At 28.8% G+C, this 19,817-nt stretch overlaps 1 protein-coding gene across 1 annotated transcript in view; it reads right to left on the bottom strand.

Annotated features, from left to right (window-relative positions):
• The window catches only part of LOC111621020, a 44,906-nt gene extending 39,145 nt beyond the window's left edge, over positions 1–5,761 (bottom strand). Inside the window, exons 1-2 of the mRNA XM_023363064.1 lie at positions 5,687–5,761; positions 5,453–5,577 (exon numbers count right to left, since the gene is read on the bottom strand). Of these exons, the coding sequence (XP_023218832.1) occupies positions 5,453–5,577; positions 5,687–5,720 (159 nt within the window). The 5' untranslated portion in view covers positions 5,721–5,761. The remainder of the gene's footprint in view (positions 1–5,452; positions 5,578–5,686) is intronic.
• Positions 5,762–19,817: the final 14,056 nt, after the last annotated feature.

Raw genomic sequence — 19,817 nt, 5'->3', positions numbered from 1 at the left:
CTTATTCAACAAGGTTGAAAAACACTGGTGTATAAGATAGAAAAGACATGAAGAATGTTTAAACGTAATAATTATTAAAATATATTGAGAATAAAAATAATGAATAATATATCTTTATTAACAGAATCTATTATACTAATTATAAACTGTTTTTATATTAAATTTTAGAAAACTAAGTAGTTATACGAACGTAGAAAAATACACTTGTATCTATAAGCAGTATCTATTTGGCATAATTACGTAATTTACCAAAATTTTCTTTTTCATTTTAAACCTTTCTTTCTGTTTGATAGCTTCCGCATAGATTCTTTAACTTTTCTTATTATATATATATTATTTATATGGCGCTGCATGTAAAGCCAGCATTTGTTTGCTGGCTTTACAAGTAGCGCCATATATTGAAAAAATGTTAACAAAATACTTACTTGAATATAATTCTTACAAAAAAAAAAAAATAGAATTGAAAAGACTATATGCAATATTATATTCGCTGAAGATGATATTATAAAAAATAGAGGCGCCATTGCGCTTTTATTCCGACAGGTAGCACATCGCACACTTGCTTGAGTGGAGTGTAGTCGTGTTTTGCCCCTGTAAATCGTACTTTTTTGTTAGCAAGAAAGTCGTGCCAGTTATCTATCAAACTCCCATCAAGGGAAAATTTTTTAATTAAAATAACGTTATCATCGGTTTGCATCTGATGTTCTTGTATAGTTAACCTCAGAACCTTCTGACTTTAAGGTTTCCATATCTGGTTTGGTCTTTTATATATATAACTCCGTTGTCAAAATTAACTACAAATAGCCCGGAGAGTCAGTTGAAAGTGGAAGTTGATAGGTCTACAATTTACGTAAATTGCCCTTCAATAATTCTGCAAAACAATTTTTTTATTTCGTTATCATTATCTACTTATCGATAACTTAAAACAAACGGGATTAATTCAGGCGTGAAAAAAATTTTCAAACAAGATTGCCTGTGATTAATGGACATTCAGATAAAATCGCTTAATTCTTAATTAAGTTTTAAACTTAAGAAAAAAAATACAAATCTACTTTTACCGAGGAATACTCTTTAAAACAGTCAATTGTAACTAACATTTTTCCAATTGAAATAAATAATAAATTTAAATACAATATTTACATATCGATAACTTAAAACAAACGGGATTAATTCAGGCGTGAAAAAAATTTTCAAACAAGATTGCCTGTGATTAATGGACATTCAGATAAAATCGCTTAATTCTTAATTAAGTTTTAAACTTAAGAAAAAAAATACAAATCTACTTTTACCGAGGAATACTCTTTAAAACAGTCAATTGTAACTAACATTTTTCCAATTGAAATAAATAATAAATTTAAATACAATATTTACATAATAATGTATACTTTTTTCAAGGAGAAGCCTATTTGCTTGTATTGTTTTTCAATATTTAATATGCGATTTATATCATCAAAGAAAACAACTAATAACCGTAATAATTTAAAGACTGCCAAATTAAAAGATATTTTCACGCACATCTCGGTATTTGTGTATTAAAATTAAAATAAACGATACAAAGTTTAAGATTGTATAAATCCGTTACTCAAAATTCTGAATCCTTCGTTAACAGGAAAAATTAAAACAATTGTATAACAAAAAAATATGACATTCGTTTTATCCTTTTCTGTTTCAAGTTATTTAATTAAACAGGAGTTTTCATCAGAAAAGCATAAAAATTTCAACTTTATTAAAAAAGAGAGGTTAAAATAGACTTTAATATGCGAAATATAATTTTTTAGTCTATAATTATATAAAATTATCAATTTTTAATTTTTATTTAATTTGCTTTTACAATATACTACACGTCGGCAACAGCAGCTGAGGATTGACAGTAAAGAGAATAACAAATACAGTTGTAAAAGTAGTTAAAAGGAAGTTTTCATAAATATCATATAATCGTTTTATCATTAAAATATTTATAAAATACCTAAATTATAAAAATAATTCTCATTTAGCTTAATTAGATATTTAAAATTATATGAAATCCGATACAGATGAAATGGTTTAGTATATGCAGTAATTAACATAAGAAATAGAACTGCATAGTAACATGAAATAAAGTAAAAGTAAAAATATATTCCACAGTTTTTTTAACACGATTATTTGTATATTATGAGAAATAAACCGTTTACCTGCATATAGCACATAAATTAAATTAAAAAATGATACGAATAATTAAAATTTTTGTGATAAAAGCCGATGTTACAGTTTTGATAGGAAAAGGGTTAATTAAATAGCAAATAACAAAGGTAGAGTACATCCTGCTTAGATGTTTAATCTTTTAACTATTAATTAAAATATTTTACTTATAATACGTAGAATCTTCTACTTAATTGTCATTTATTTATAGTTATTAGTTAATAAACTCTAACTAAAAACGAATTTACGAAAAACACATACATTATGCTAATTTGTAACTTAATCTATTTTAAGTTAAATTGTCTCTTTCACATTACGTTAATTTTGAACAAAACACACTTTAAAATTTTAAAAAATAAATATTTACGAAAAATCATCTTTAAGCCAACTTCAAAACAGTTTGTTTTTTGCAATTCACAGGTGTTATTCTATTGTTTTCTGGACAACTGAAGCGAAAATTATGAATAATTAATGGGTTTTATGTCTTGTTTAATTTTATTTATTAGCTTGCAATTTAATAAAATTGTAGGCTTTATTTATAGGACTTTTTATATACTGTAGTTCCTGATTAGCAAATAGAAAATAACCTACTTTAAAGTAAAAACAAAATATCTTTATTTACACAGAAACAGAAACGACAACGGCATAATAAGTCCTGAAAATAAATCAGATTATTTAATGTGAAATATTCGAGAAAAAGTTAATTTAATAACGGTAAAAATATTCGATTGATTCCAATCTTTTCTAAAGAAAGAGGCATTAATTTTCGTTCAAACGAAGCAAACTTAATGTTCTGGTGTGTTAGGTGTCAATTTTCACCACAGGGAATGAAGGTTTTCGAAATGTAGGTGAAAATACATTTTCGAACATTTTGCTTTCAAAACTTAATATCACAGATCAGCTTGTCAATATATCGAATTTTATTTTAAAAAATTATTTATCGTAAAAAATGTTATTAAAAAATTGCTTTTACTTAAAAAGTGCATTTTTTCCGATTAAATAAATTTTGTTACTAAGCTGCAATTTGAAAAAATTGTAGATCTATAAATTACGCTGTCATCTGGCTGTATTTCATTAATCTAGACCAGTGTTTTTCAACCTTCTTGAATACTCGACCCCTTTACAAGTTAAAAAAATTCTGGCGACCCCCAAGGCCATATTAAAACTATATCAGTGATTTTAAAAACTACGTATTTAATTTTCTTTCCGTTGAGACCTAAATATCGATCGAAAAACCAATTGTACTTTAAAATAAAAGCGCAAAGCCTTCTCACTGAAATTGTAGTTTTATTTATTGTAGTGTAGGACCTAGAAACACTTGTTTTTTCCTTTTACCCGCGATCTCCCGTGTAAGGCTTTGCGACCCCCCTGGAATCGCGACCCACAAGTTGAAAAACACTGATCTAGACAAAGGAGTTAGATGAAAGTCGAGATTAGACCTGAAAAAATTTGGAGAGGCAGGTTTCAATTATCTATACAGTATCTTCGGACTCGAAACCGAAAGTTTCCTTATTTCAATTGTTCAAATTTTTAAATGAAAAAATTATAAAAATCGTGATAATATCACAATAAATAATTGCTCGTTTTCGCTCATAATTTAGTTGTTGAGTAAATTGTTTCCCAAATTTTCTGTTTCTTATTTCTCTTCTCCATTTTTCATATAATATAAGGTGCAACTCCAGGCGAAAAAACGTGCGAATGTAAAACGGATTTTTCTGTTTCCAAAATAATACAGGTGGTGTTAAAATTCCTAACTCGAAGGAACGTTGTCGTCTGCTTACAATATATTTTATTTCGGAGCACGCAGCTGATTGAATGAGCCTTGTACAGACTGAAATGAACTCGTTCAACAACTAGAACGTAAAAATGCGTTTAAGCTAAAACGACTGTTTTTCTTTTTTCTATGCTGTGGACGTCATGTGGTAATATATGGAGTATATTGTCGGATCGCATCTCAATATTTCAGTATTGAACGTTATGTTAAAAAATTTTTTAGCCGATTAAACTAATTTTTAAGGTGTTATATAAATGTTTGTTTGGAAAAAAAAGAAATCAGTCGAAAATCTAGATTTGTGTACAGTAGAATTAAATTTATGTTTTATTCTTTATTCGTAAATTTACATCAAAAATATTTTATAATATTTTTATGGGAAGTACACATTCTGCTTCCATATCTCCACTAAGAATTTTTAATAACGTTACGAAATTGTTTTTTATCTTTTCGATAATATTTGTTTCTATATTATTTAAAGCAGATTGAATATCTAATTTTAGAATGTTATCGATCAAATTACAATCCGTAAGTCCGTTACGGGTAACGATAAAAATACTACCAAGACATTCTTGTATTTTTGCTGTAACATTTCTTTGAACACCTTTTACCACATACACTACTCTAGCTAAACTTAGTGCTGCAAGACAGTTTGCCGCTTGCACTAAATTAGCCGTATTATTTTGGTAACAAACTTTCTTTAACAGGCACGACATATTTGTTACAATTGACAGCACGTTACTCCCGCCGTCTATTTCATTTTCACAGCCGAGGGAAGGGAAATTATTCGAATCCAGACACTGCGATAACCCAGCTGTTATATTCTGAAAATATCAAGAAAGACTAAAATTTAAAATGACAATCTTTGACTACTTTTTAAGATTTGTGCGTATAATTTATAGTAAATATTAAATATATGTTACAATAACATTTTACGAAACAATACGAATTTTACGAAACAATACAATAAAATTTTACGAAACAATACAAAACAATATTAGCTGTTAACAAAAAGCCTTAATAAAAATAATATTTGATTTTTTAAAACACATAATCATAATTAAAAACAAATTATGTCATTTATTAAGAAAGCATTTTCTAAATTAATGCAAAATAATAATTATGGTTTTAATTAGGGATAATTCCATAATTTAAGAATTATGGAATTAAGTTTCTTCATGCTTATGCACGAGTAACGTTACTTTCAGAAATATTTATCAGAATCTTGCCATACAAAAATGAATAATGAATATTCTAAAATTAAAGAAAAATTATGAATCCATAAGTTGCCTTTTTTACAAAGATACTTTAGATTATTGTAATAAATATGACTTTGTCGTCTTGAAACATAAAGTGATACGTGTCATAACTGTTTATATAGTATTTAGTAGATAAATGTCCTAGCTCTAAAAATAGCGAGAACATACCAAGTTTCTATAATAACACTAGTGCAAATTGAAACTAAATTAATATTAACTATGTTAATTAAAAGCTTTTACTTACAATAAGTGCTACTTTTACCTCTTCAGTTACTTGAGGGAATAAAGTTTCAAAATTAAGGTTTTCGTTCACAATATCCTTAATAAATGGATTTAACATATATATTCCGGGTTGCTTTGGAATTAAAGCTTAAAAATAAATTACAAATAAAAAATAAATATTATGAATGTTATGAAAAAATATTTAAAAAGAACAAATTTTACTAAACTAAAAACAAGGAAATAAATAAATAAGTACTTAAAATGAAAAACGGCAGCAAAAACTTCATCATGATTCCAACTTGCAACTGAAAAGCAAAAGAGAATGCGTAGTTTGAGACTTCAATTAGCAATGACGAATTATCTTCTATGACACTAATTTATATATTTTAATATGTACAAGTAGTAATTTGACGTCACATGGATGTACAGCGCGATATTTGCACCTGTTTCGGTTGTAAATTCTACACCCGTTTTTTACAAAATATTTTTAAAGTTAAATAAAATTATGAATTTCGTATTTAAATTTTGATTAGATTTAAAGTGTTTTCTGAAGTAAACAGTTTTTCAAAATTTTTGGTAAAAGAAGAAATTATTTTTTGTAAATTTATTACGCAATTTTTTATCGTATTTTTAATTTATTTAATTTAAAATACGTTTTTTTACCACAAATTAGTAGTGGTTTTTTTCTGTATATCATATTTTCACTCTAGCAATTGTCATGTCGTTTTCTATTTATTTCCTTACAGAGGGAAAATGTTTGAGTTAAAGAATAAGTACAGTCACTTCAGTTTTGTATGGTATGTTCCTAAATAGTTAATTAACATCGAAAATCTCCTGTGTTTGGTATAGATTTTCATAGAACTTCGTTCTCGAGATTAATTAAGAAAAAACAGACAAAGAAAAAATTTATAGGTTTACAATGTTTTTAAATTGCAGCTCAATAATTCTGCAAGATAATTTCATACCGTTATCATTCAAATTCAAGAGAACTTGCCAAACAACATCGTCCGGGATTAAATTAATCGACATTCAGATAAACTCACTTAATTTTTACTTAAATTACAAACTTAGGAATAAAACATATCTGCTTTTACCGAGAAATATATTTAAAACAGTCAATCGTAACTAACTTTTTTCCAATTGGAATAAATAATGAATTTAAATACAATATTTACATAATAATGAATACTTTTTCTCAAGGAGACTCAGCTTATTCGCTTCTATTGCTTTTTCATATTTAATATGTGATATACGTCATCAACGAAAACAACTAATAACAGTAATAATATAGAAACTGTCTAATTAAAAAATGTTTTCACGTACATTTCGGTATTTGTGTATTAAAATTAAAATAAACGATACAAAGCCTAAGTTTGTATCAATTCCATTCTCTAAATTTTGAGCCCTTCGTTTACACAAAAAGTAAACAGTATTGAAAGGCAAAAGAATAAAGCATTCGTTTTATCCTTTTCTGTTTTAGGTTATTTATACAGGATTTTTCATGGAAAAAGCATAAAAATTTCAACCCTTTATAAAGAAGAAGGTAAAAATAGACTTTAATAAGCGAAATATAATTTTCGAGTCTATTATTTTATAAAATTATCCATTTTTAATTTATATTTGAGCTGCCTTTACAATAAACTAGACGTCAGCAATAGCAGCTGACATTTGTCAGTAAACAAAAGAAAATAACAAATGCAGTTCTAAAACTGCATTTGTTATTTTCTTTTTTATTCTCTAATTTTTGTCATTCTTTTAATAACAAAAATTTTTTTTCTTATTTCTTTAGTTTTGTTTTTTTAGGAGGTCGACGGTGGACCCAGCGCGGTACTGCGTCACTTCGAAAGACGATCTTCTAGACTTTCAAAGACGTTTAGGAAGACAGATAAAGTTATCTCCTCACTCTCGGGGATTATTCATCTCCACCTTCGTTACGATTTACAAATAACCAACCAGTTAACAATAACCTCAACTTGTTACAAGATAGAGCAGGAGTATCCAACCCGCGGCCCAAGGCAAGTTTCAATGCGGCCCAATAAACTTTTAATCAAAACCGACAGAATGTTTCAATTTTTTTATTATTTATCTATTTCAACGGCACAAACTCAAAAAAAAAGTTTCACAAAGCCGTAAACCTTCATTCATATTTTATTTTTGAGTGGAAAGGAAATATTTTCTAATACTTGGACATGTGTGAATGAGGAAGGATTATTAAATAAAGCTGGAGTTGTGACTCAAAGGATTATAGAACCAAATTTGGAAAAAAGAGAGAAAGATAAGAAAGGACAAAAGATGTAGTAGTGAGAAAGATTAAATAGATCTGTTATGCAAATATAGACCCTTAATTTTCCAACCTTCCTCACTACTTTTTTATCTTTTGTTCTTTCTCTCCTTTCCCCGCACTTGGGTCTATATTCCTTTGATTCACAACTACAGCTTTATTTAGTATTTTATTCAACGTTGCAAGATTTGGCTACATTGCGCCAAATGTGGCTACTTTTTTTTGTTTGTCGTAAAAAATGAAAAATATCATTTGGCGCTTTGACTACTTTTTCGGCTACATATTATTTATAATTATTTTAATGTAATAAAAATACACTTTAAAATGTTGTTTCGTCGCTTTTTATTAATTTGAGACCCAAATTTCCGTTTGTCTTTTATAATAAATGAATTTATCCATTTCTAAGTAGAAATTAAAAGTGTCTTTAGAAGTAATTTTTAAAATATCCTTTTTCTTGATAAAGTTTTAATACTTATTATTATAATCTAGACATGTTAGTTTTTAAATATATTTGTATATTGGGCCACAAGTATATATTATATGTACAGTATTTGTGGCCCAAAACTCCTTGACTTCTTTCAATACGGCCTAGAAAAACAAAAAAGTCGGACACCCCTGTGATAAAGGATAACGAAAAAGGTCACTGACAAGGGTAGACCGAACTGAACAAACTTCCCTCTATTACGTTCGATGTGAACGATGAGAAAACAGATGAAGATGGCCATAAAAGGCAACAACCATTACTAAGGTGCAAGACTAATTCTGACCTTAGTCATCTCTAGCAATTAATTCCGTTACTTTGACAACTGTTATCAAATTCATGAGAGAGAAGAAGTGACAATACCAGATAGAGGAAGTAATAAATCTACGGAAAGAATCAGATGTTTGACAACTAACATAAATAATTCCGGAAGAGTCAAAATTACATGGATTTGTATGAGAATGTTCCTCGATTCCCCCCCTCCGGAGTGAGTACAATCCTCCCCCTCCGCTGGGACACAGTCCTCCGGGCGGACGTTCACAGTTGATAGCATCCGGAGACATCTACCAGAGCACTACCGCCACTCTGTCTGATGCCACCTGCCATACCTGCCGGCTCTATCCCAAGATAACCAGATGACTACCTCCCAGGTCCACGATAGTCCTCCAGACGACGTCGTATACCAGAGTTAGAGGTTTTTCTAACAAATTTTGACTTTCTCGCTCTCCCAGATGTCCCTCTTAGAGAGATTTCGCTCGTCTGTTACAAGTTAGTTTAAGTTCAAGAATAGAACGTAGATGTTCTATTGGAAAGAATAATCATTGTCGCGAGCTAGAATAGAATTTCAGATTATTTCGATTTGTTCCGTTTTTGCTTTTGCCTTCGATATGAATAATTTTATAGTTGTTTAATAAATGTGTTATTTTCGTAGTTATCTGTGTACTTATTCGGATTGTCGACGTACTCATTGACCTCCCCAATCACATTTTTAGCCCATTTAAAGCCATCCTCTGACACAGTTTCCGGTAAGCGGGGTTACTTTGCCCCCTCGGTCCTCGCAATAGGAAATAGAACTGCACAGTAAATAGTTACATGAAATAAACAAATAAAATTATAAAAGACAAATTACAACTAAACTATACTACAGTTTTTCAACACGATTACTTGTATGTTAAAAGAAATAAACAGTTTACTTGCATATAACACATAGGCCTAAATTGAATTAAAAATAATACGAATAAATAAAATTTATGTGATAAAAGCCGATGATGCAGATTTGACTGGAAAAAGGTTAAATAACAAATAACAAAGACAGATTTCATCCTTTTTGACTGTTCAACCTTTTAACAATGAATTAGCATGTTTTACTTATAATAAGTAGAATCTTCTACTTAATTGTGATTTATTAGGTTGACATTTATTAAAATTGTAGGCTTGTTGCTAAAATTGTAACCTATAATAAGTAAGGACAAAATATCTTTATTTATACAGAAATAGAAAAGACAGCAGAATAATACGTCCTGATAATAAACCAGATTATTTAATGTGAAATTTTCGAGAAAAAGTTATTTTATTAAACGTAAAAATATCCGATTAATTCCGATCTTTTCTAAACGAAAAAGCATTAATTTTCGTTCAAACGAAAACAAACTTAATTTTCTGGTGTGTTTAGGTGTTAATTTTCACCTTTCCTGCTTAACCACAGTTAATGAAGGTTTTGGAGATCAACGTCAAAATACATTTTCGAAGATTTCACTTTGAAAAGTGAGATTTTATTAATTAGAGAATTTATACCTCACTTCGTTAACATTTAAGCTGGTTATAATCTATTTATTTATTAAACTTTCAGTTTTCGTTAACAGAAATAACTACTATAGGTACCGTTACAGTGGCAATGGCATCGAGGGTGGGTGGTTAAGACTATACGTAGTTATAGACCCTGTTAAAACGAGTGTAATAAATAAAATAGAAATAAATATATCACAATGAATTATTTCACTGATAAGAGCTTCATCATATAATCGAGATGGGTTAATGATAATAACAATAATAATATGCCCAGAGTCCAATCGGTTAGGAGTGGAACGTTGAAATTTGAAACATTGTTAATGAGCATTCTCACAACGTACCCTAACAAAGAATTTTCGAAATTCTCCACGTCGAGGAGAGGGAAAGAGTGAAGGATTATTGTATATTACAGGGGTGGCCAAGCTTCTTCACAGTCCGAGCCATTTTTCAAAATTTGAAATTTTTCGCGAGCCGCAATTAAATACGTATTAAAAAGGTATGCAAAAAACTCCAGAGTTATATCCGTAGCAACAGTGATACAAATTGTTTCTTCCAGAGCACAATGTCAGCTGTCTATTGCAATGACAGTTTACAAATTCAAAATCGGTCTGGAGTCGGTCGATAATGGACGATTTCGCCACTGTTTATGTTCGTTGGCGCAGTTTTCCATGAGTCATATCATTCTTAACTTGGACGGAAATGAAATTTGTTAGAACGTTGCACTTAATCTTACATATTTGTTGTTAGTAATTTAGAAGACATTTTCAAAACCCATACGGAACAATAATAATTTTTTAAAATATAATAACACAAAAATGAAAAGGGAACTCGGGTACATTTATCGAGAGCCACAAATAATCGGCTCGCGAGCCGCAGGTTGGTCACCCCTGGTATATTAGGAGAAACAAACAGTTTATCTTTTATAACAGAAAAATTAAATTTAAATATAATACGAATAACTTTAAAAGTTATCTCTAATAAATGCCAATATGGCCGTTTTGACAGGAGAAATATTTAAATACCAAATAACAAAAGAATTTTGCAATTTCGTTAGCTGTAATAAATATCTTTAATCGTTTAACAATTAATTAGTATATTTTACTTATAATAAGGAGAATCTTCTACTAAATTGTCATTCATTTATATTTATTATTAATAAACTGTGATTAAAAACGAGTTTTCGAATAAGAACTTTCATCATGCTAATTCGTAATTGAAATTATCTTAACTGAAATTACATATTTCATACTTCGTAAATATTGGAAAAGAGCAATCTTTAAATTGAAAAAATTTTCTTTCAGAAGTTTTTAAAAAGTAAAATGGGAAAATTAAAAAAAATGACGCGCGTTATATTTTAATTTCAAGGGGTCGAACGGTTAATTAAATTAATTATAAAAACTTTAAAATATAAAGCAATTAGGAAAATCATCATTTTGTTAACTTTAAAACTATTTATTTGTAATTCACAAGTGTTATTCTATTGTTGTCTGGACAGGTAAGCTGCTTATGAATAAAACGTACACGTTATGTCTGGAGCTTATTCTAACTGCAGACTGAAACGGAAATTACGAATAATTAACGTTTTCTATGTTGTGTTAAATTTTTATTTGTTGGACTGCAATTGAAAAAGCTTGTAGACTTATAAATTTCCACTCGTCCGTCTGTGTGTCTTTTCGTAATCCTTAGAACAGAGTTAACCAGATGAAACCGAGATGAGGTATGAAAACAATACGGGAAAAAGGTTCCGATTCACTTCTGCTACAAACCGGAAGTCACGCTGGTTCGATTCAAAAATTTTCTTTGTTATAGTGTTAGAAATGTAACCGACAGGACTCTATTCTTAAAGAAGAAGTATGACATAGAGGGACAACACACTACAACACTAATTGGAGGTGGAAAGCAAATATTAAATATGAAATAACTTAAAAATATGATTAAAAATTCCAGTCCGGCTTTCTGAGGATGTCACTATAAATAATTGCTGGTTTATATTAGATGCATGCCAGTGAATGTCCGATTAATTTTTAATTTTTAGGTTATCTTCTATAATAATATGCTTGATCGATGAAATCAGGCAGACACAAGTAAATATAAGTGTATGTTAGTGATATCAAACAAGTGCAAGTCACTGAAAGCGTGAAGGTGATATTAAAATAGTAAAATAGATTTGTAAACATACAGAATAAATTTTTAATATATTGAAAATTCTTTTTCAAGCCGTGACCAAAAGTTTATCTCTAAATGCAACCTTTACAGTTGGCAAGTTTTCAGAAAATTAAGCGAGTTGACGACTCAGAAATAAATGCTTGTTGACGTATGTTAGCTCTTGTATCAGAAAATTCTAAAATGCTTGCCAATGAAATCCAAATGATTATATAAATAAAAGGAGAATCAACAACGAATTTATTATAAAATTATGCTTCGGAATTTGGACTTCATTACCGATATTCTGCGGCATTTAAACTACTTAATATAAAACTTTTGGGTCGAAAGCCTCCTTGCCACATTTCTGTCGCTCTGCATTAAAGCATTTAAGTTAATGTTAAGTTAAAAGTTGTGTCGAAATTTTGAAAAAAATATTGCAAGAATGTGATTTAGTTCATTTTCCTTGGGGCAAAAATTATAAAAAGTTACAAATTTCTGTTTGTATCCTTGTCTTCTTGAGTCTTGCTCATTATTATACTGGCGTAGATTCCGATTAGCAAATAGAAGAGAACGTAGTTTAAAGTCAAAAGGAAATTTTTCTATTTACACGGAAACAAAAGCTTCACCAGAATAATAAGTGCTGAAAACAAACCAGGTCCAAGTAAACAAGATACAAATAAAAAAATTTATAACAGTTATTATATATGACTTTTTTATTTTCTTACTTGTAATAAATTTTAATAAATATTACAATTAAAAATTTATGCTGGCTGAATCACGTTTAATCTTATACTAAACCGTTTACTGTAGAAGATTTAAACGTGATTCGTTTGCTAAATGTTTCGCATTTAGCAAACGAAACTACTCGATTATTTTGTTTTTTCTAATAATATATCTTTTTATATATATATTATTCCGGTGTAATAAATAACCGAGTATATACCAATTAATTAATTTGACCCCATTTATTTTTTGTTTATTCGTTTTTCGTTTTTTATTTATAAAAATATTTAATTTTTTGGTATATTATTTTGGTAAAATCTTTTCAGTAAAAATTTCTCTTAACACTTCTATTAAGATTATTACGTTACAGTGAGCCTTACCCGTTTTCACAGAATGCAAGAATTATGTCTCCTTGTTTCCAGACTAATTAGAAAATTTTTAAATGGGTCTAAAAATATTTTCGATTTCCCGCAAAAACGAAGAAAACTGCATCTGCGTCTTACACGTCGCTTTCTCTTAACAATTCCATTGTTACGTAACACTTTTAATGTTGACACTTTCATTGTTACTTAAAACTTCCGTTGCTACTTAACACTACCATTGTTGATGGAAGTGTTAAGTCTTAATTCTGTCTCTGTCCCCCCGTGGGGAGGAATTTCGAAAAATCCCCTCTTAGTGTGCGTTTTCGTGACGTACCCTAACTGTGTACCAAATTTCAACTTTCAACTCCTAACCGTGTGGGCTCTGCGCTTATTATTATTATTATTATTATCATTATCATCAACCTGTCTCGATTATATATTACATTAATTAATTTGACCTCATAACTTGGAAATCTTAATTCAAAATTATATTTTTGTGTAGATTATTAAAATAATTAATTAATACAGTATCGATATTTTATGGCAAACATATTACTTTATGGCAAACATATTACTCTTTACAATGTTTAAATTTAATATAAAAATATACAAATTTAAAATTATTTCTGAAATCTAAATATTCCAGAAAAACTTGATAAATAAAATTCACCTTTGAATTGTTCAATCTAGATATTTTCTATTTAATGAAATTCTTAAATGACTTAAAAAGATTTCGAATAATTAGCTTACGAAATTATTTTAAATTATTTGTATTAAAATTCGTATATAAATTTTCCTACTATGCATAACAGCTAGGCCCATCTTTAAATGCGGACATATCGGGCCTGGGCCCAGGGGTTTCCAAACATTGGGGGCATTCTAACGTTCGCGACCTCGAAAATATGCAAAATTGAATAGAAGAACGAGTAGTAAAATTATTATAAATAGTAAACAATCAAAAGATATGTATGATAAATTTTATTAAACATAAATATAACAATAAGTTAAGCGCAGAAAGCTAATTGATAAAAATTAATAAAAATTAACCCTCCATTACGAATATCTTAAGGGGGCCTCCAAGCTTTTCTTGGCCAGGGCCTCGCACGTACGAAAGACAGGACTGAAAACAGCCGGGAAGGCAAAACATAGTTATTATATCATTTTGTTAAAGGCAATGATTCTATAATTCCTAACCATATTATAGCATATTTTTGTGACGTGTAATAAAAAAAACGTAGAAATTTCAAATTTTATTAATTCGAAAATTTATTAACACATAAATATATAAACTAATTGTAACCTTTTTAACTTTTAGTGTTCGTTAACAGAGGGCACTTGTATAGTGCAAATGTGCAGCATCGCCATGGTAACGTACGTGGGCGGTCGCTTTGACCTAAATTTTCCGTAATAAATTCATGTTACTTTATTAATGTTAAGAAACGTTAAAAAGAAACATCCAAATAGAAATCCAGAGTAACACATATTAATACATAAAAAAGTATTGTGACAGATACATGCAAAAATATTTGTGTCCACTCCACTGGACTGCATCTATTTTATTCAAAAATACTCATATTTTCAAAGCGAAAACTGTAGTAACGTTACATGTCAACTCCCATCCTACCGTTAAGCATAAAGAATGAAAATTGCCAGATAAACAAACCAGAAAGTTTCGTTTTGTTTCGTTTAAACAAAAAATAATAAATAATACATCTTTAATAACAGAATCTATTATAATAATTATAAACTGTTTTTATATTAAATTTTACAAAAGTGGTTATAGGAACGTAGAAAAATACACTTGTATCTATAAGCAGTATCTGTTTGATAGACCCTGGCATAGTTACGTAATTTATCAAATTTTTTTTTTTCATTTTCAACCCTTCTTTCTGTTTGATAGCTTCCGTATAAGTTCTTTAAGTTTTATTATATATATATATATATATATATCGATTAATTCCTGCTTACATTTGTTTGCTTACTTTACATGTTGCGCCATATATTGAAAAAAATGTTAACAAAATATTTACTTAAATATAATTCTTACAAAAAAAAGATAGAATTAAAAAAACTACACAATTGGAAAATACAGGCGTCATTACACTTTTACTGCGACATCATCGCACACTTGCTTGAGTGGAGTGTAGTCGTGTTTTGCCCCTGCAAATCGTACATTTTTATTAGCAAGGAAGTCGTGCCAGTTATCTATTTAACTCAAGGGAAAATTATCGAATTGAAATAACGTGCCTATCGGTTTGCATCTGAAGTTCTTGTATAGTTAACCTCAAAGCCGTCTGACCCTAAGGTTTTCATATCTGGTCTATCCTTTTATATATGTAACTCCGTTCTCGAAATTAACCAAAAATAGACGGAGAGTCAGTTGAGAGTGGCAGTTTAAAAGTTTACAATTTATGTAAATTGCAGTCTAATAATTCTGCAAAACAATTCTTTATGGCTGCCTCATAGAACCGTTATCTTCCCCATCTTTTGCGTTGACAGCTGAAAAGTTGCAGATTTATAGGAGTAAAATATTGGAAAACTGTTTCAGTGCGAGGGATGCAGAAAGTCTTCTCTCTGCATCGAAGTTTATAGTTAAGAAATTTAATAAGATCTCTAACCAGTCAAAATAGTAATTTTATTGGATGTGTTAGTAATTGTATTTCTTAATACTTTTGTGTACATGTTTTACATTTTCATATTTTGATTTTATGTTACTCCGTTGCTTATTTAATTTTTAATTTTTAATTTTGTATTCCATTAATGGAATCCTTTAATTCAAATTTGGTTGTCAACCTGACAATAACCTGTGAATCAGGCTGAAAACGTTTCTTTTGAAATAAATTATATTTCTCGGCAAAGATAAGGTGTTATTTATATGTATAGTAATTTGCTGAGTACTATAAAATAATTAAGTCAGATAGATGAAAAACTACACCAGACATGGGAGATTTTAGATGTTTTCCCTTATTAAGTATTTAGGAACATCCCATAGAAAGCTGAAGTGACTGTATTTTAATTTAAACATTTTCCTCTGTAAGGAATCACAATAAATAATTGCTCGTTTTCGGTTATAATTTACTTGTTCAGGAAATTGCTTCCGGGGTTCTCTGTCTTTTATTTTTCTTCTCTTATTTTTTTTATATCATATAAGGAGCAGCTTCCGCCGAGAAAAGGTGCGAAGGTAGAACGGATTTTTGTGTTTCTAGAATAATACAGGTGGCCACAGGATAATACAGAAGTCCCAAAAAGTGAGAACACGCATGCTGCTGATTGAATGAGCCTTGCACAGACTTGAATGAACTCATTCAACAACTAGAACGTAAAAATTCATTTACGCTAAAACAACTATTTTTCTTTCTTCTATACTGTGGACAGAATGTGGCAATATACTTGATATATTGTCGGATCGCATCTCAATATTTCGGTATTGAACGTGATGTTATAGCATATTTACCCGATTAAATTAATTTTCAAAGTGTTATATAAATGTTTGTTCGGAAAAGAATGAAATCAGCCAGAAATCTATATTTGTGTACAGTAGAATTACATTTATATTTTATTCCTTTTTCGTGAATTTACATCAAAAATAATTTATTATGTATCAAAGTCAACTACACATTCTGCTTCCATATCTCCACTAAGAATTTTTAATAANGACTGTAACGTAATAATCTTTATCTTAGTTATCGTTACTTTTGCCCGAGCAACGCCGTGCCCACCTGCTAGTTAATTAATAATTTTTTATTAGCTGTTAACACAAAGCCTTTATAAAAATAATATTTGATAGTCTTTAAAACACAAAAACTATAATTATGTCATGATAATTATCGTAAATTTTTTATTTGGAATGAATTTTCTAAATTAATGCGAAATAATAATAGTTTCAATTGGTTTATTCGTGATTATGCATAAGTAACGTTATTTTCTATAATGAGCCACCTTGATAACAACAAATTACATTTAAAAATTTACCAAAAATATTTATCAGAATTTTGGTATACAAAAACTAATAACGAATATTGTGAAATGACACCAGAATTATGAATCCATAAGTTGCCTTTCTTAGAAAAACACTTTAGATTATTGTAACAAATATGACTTTGTCGTCTCTAAACATAAAGTGACATATGTCATAACTGTTTATATAGTATTTAGTAGATAAATGTCCTAGCTGCAAAAATAGCAAGAACAAACCAAGTTTCTATAATAACACTCGCGCATATTGAAACGGTATATATTATTAATTACTCATGTTAATTAAAAGTTATTACTTACAATGAGTGCTACTTTCACCTCTTCAATCACTTGAGGAAATAAAGTGTCAAAATTAAGATTTTCCTTCACAATATTTACAATTGGTGAGAACACACAACTTCCGGGTTGTTTTGGAATTAAAGCTTAAAAATAAATTACAAATAAAGAACAAATATTAATGTCGTGAAAAAGAACAAATTTTATAATCTAAAAACAAGGAAATAAATAAATAAGTACTTAAAATGAAAAACGGCAGCAAAAACTTCTTCATGATTCTAACTTGCAACTGAAAAGCAAAAGAGAATGCACAATTTGAGACTTCAATTAGCAATGACGAATTATCTTTTATGACACTAATTTATGTATTTCAACATGTACAAGTAGTAATTTGACGTCACATAAATGTACAGCGCGATATTTGCACCTGTTTCGATTGTAAATTCTACGCACGTTTTTTACAAAATATTTTTAAAGTTAAAAAATAAAATTGGGAATTCTTTAAAATTAGGAATTTCGTATTTAAATTTTGATTAGATTTAAAATGTTTTCTGAAGTAAACAGTTCGTATTTTTTTTTTTAATTTTAAAATACTAACAAGAAATTATTTTTTGTAAATCCATGATACAATTTTTTATCGTATTTTTAATTTATTTAATTTAAAGCATGTTCTCCACCACAAATTAGACTGTAGGAATGTTTGAATTACACTCACTATTATGAATACAGTGACTTCAGCTTTGTATGTGACGTTCTTAAATAGTTAGTAAGAGCAAACATCCAAAATCTCTCGTGTCTGGTTTAGGTTTTCATCTATCTAACTTCGTTCTCGAAATTAATTAATAAAGGACAGAGACAGAAAAAATTTATAGGTTTACAATTTATCTAAACCTATAAATTAATAACGCTATCATTATTTCGCTATCTATTTAACGATCACTTACAACAAATGGGATAAATCCAGGCGTAAAAAAATTTCCAAACAAGATCTCTTGTGATTAATGGACATTCGGATAAACTTGCTTAATTCTTACTTAAAATTTAAACTTAGGAATAAGAAATATTAATATAAATTTGCTTTTACCGTAAAATATATTTAAAACAGTCAATTTTGACTAACTTTTTTTTCCAATTGGAATAAATAATGAATTTAAGTACAATATTTACATAATAATGTATACTTTTTTCAAGTAGAATCAGCCTATTTGCTTGTATTGCTTTTTAATATTTAATATGTGTTACATGTAATCAACGAGAACAACTAATAACAATAATTTAGAAATTGCCAAATTGAAAAATGTTTTCACATACATTTCGGTATATCAAAAATAATTTATTATGTATCAAAGTCAACTACACATTCTGCTTCCATATCTCCACTAAGAATTTTTAATAAAGTTACGAAATTGGTTTTTGTCTTCTCGATAATATTTGTATTTATATAATCTAAAGTAGATTGAATATTTAATTCTAGAATTTTATCGATCAAATTACAATTTATTAATTTATCACGGCTACTAGTAATACTANAAAAAAATAATAAAAATAGACTTTAATAGGCGAAATATAATTTTCGAGTCTATAATTTTATAAAATTATCCATTTTTAATTTTTATTTAATCTGCGTTTACAATATACTACACGTCAGCAACAGCAGTTGACATTTGTCAGTAAAGAGAATTACAAATGGTTTTGGAAGTAGTTAAAAAGAATTTTTCATAAATATAACATAATCGTTTTATCATGAAAATATTTGTAAAATTACCTAAACTATGAAAATAATTTTCATTTAGCTTAATTAAGTATTTAAAATTATATGAAATCAGATACAGATGAAATGGTTTCGTATATGCAAAAATTATTATAACGTGAGGATGTAGGCTTTTTTGTGAGTTTTAAACTCGAACCAAACTTTTTATTCCTCCAGTTTCGTTTTCTAGGAGGTCGAAGCTAAACCTTTTGACTCAGCAAGGTATTGCGTCACTTCGAAAGACAATCTTCTAGACTTTCAAAGACGTTTAGGAAGACAGATAAAGTTATCCCCTCACCCCGGGGATTATTCATTTCCACCTTCGTTAGGATTTACAAATAACTAACCAATTAACAATAATCTTAACTTGTTACATGATAGAGGGTAACGAAAAAAGTCACCGACAAGAGTAGACCTAACCGAACAAAACCCCTCTATTACGTTCGATGTGAACGATGAGAAAACAGATTAAGATGGCCATAAAAAGAAACAATCATTACAAAGGTGCAAGAATAATTATGACTTTAGTCACCTCTAGCAATTAATTCTGTTACTTTGACAACTGTTATCAAATTTATGAGAGGGAAGAAGTGACAATACCGGATA

This window comes from Centruroides sculpturatus, unplaced genomic scaffold (assembly GCF_000671375.1).
Source record: "Centruroides sculpturatus isolate CEXI.00-Female unplaced genomic scaffold, Cexi_2.0 scaffold74, whole genome shotgun sequence".
Classification (NCBI taxonomy): Eukaryota; Metazoa; Arthropoda; class Arachnida; order Scorpiones; family Buthidae; genus Centruroides; species Centruroides sculpturatus.
This window is presented reverse-complemented; position numbering and strand designations above follow the sequence as displayed.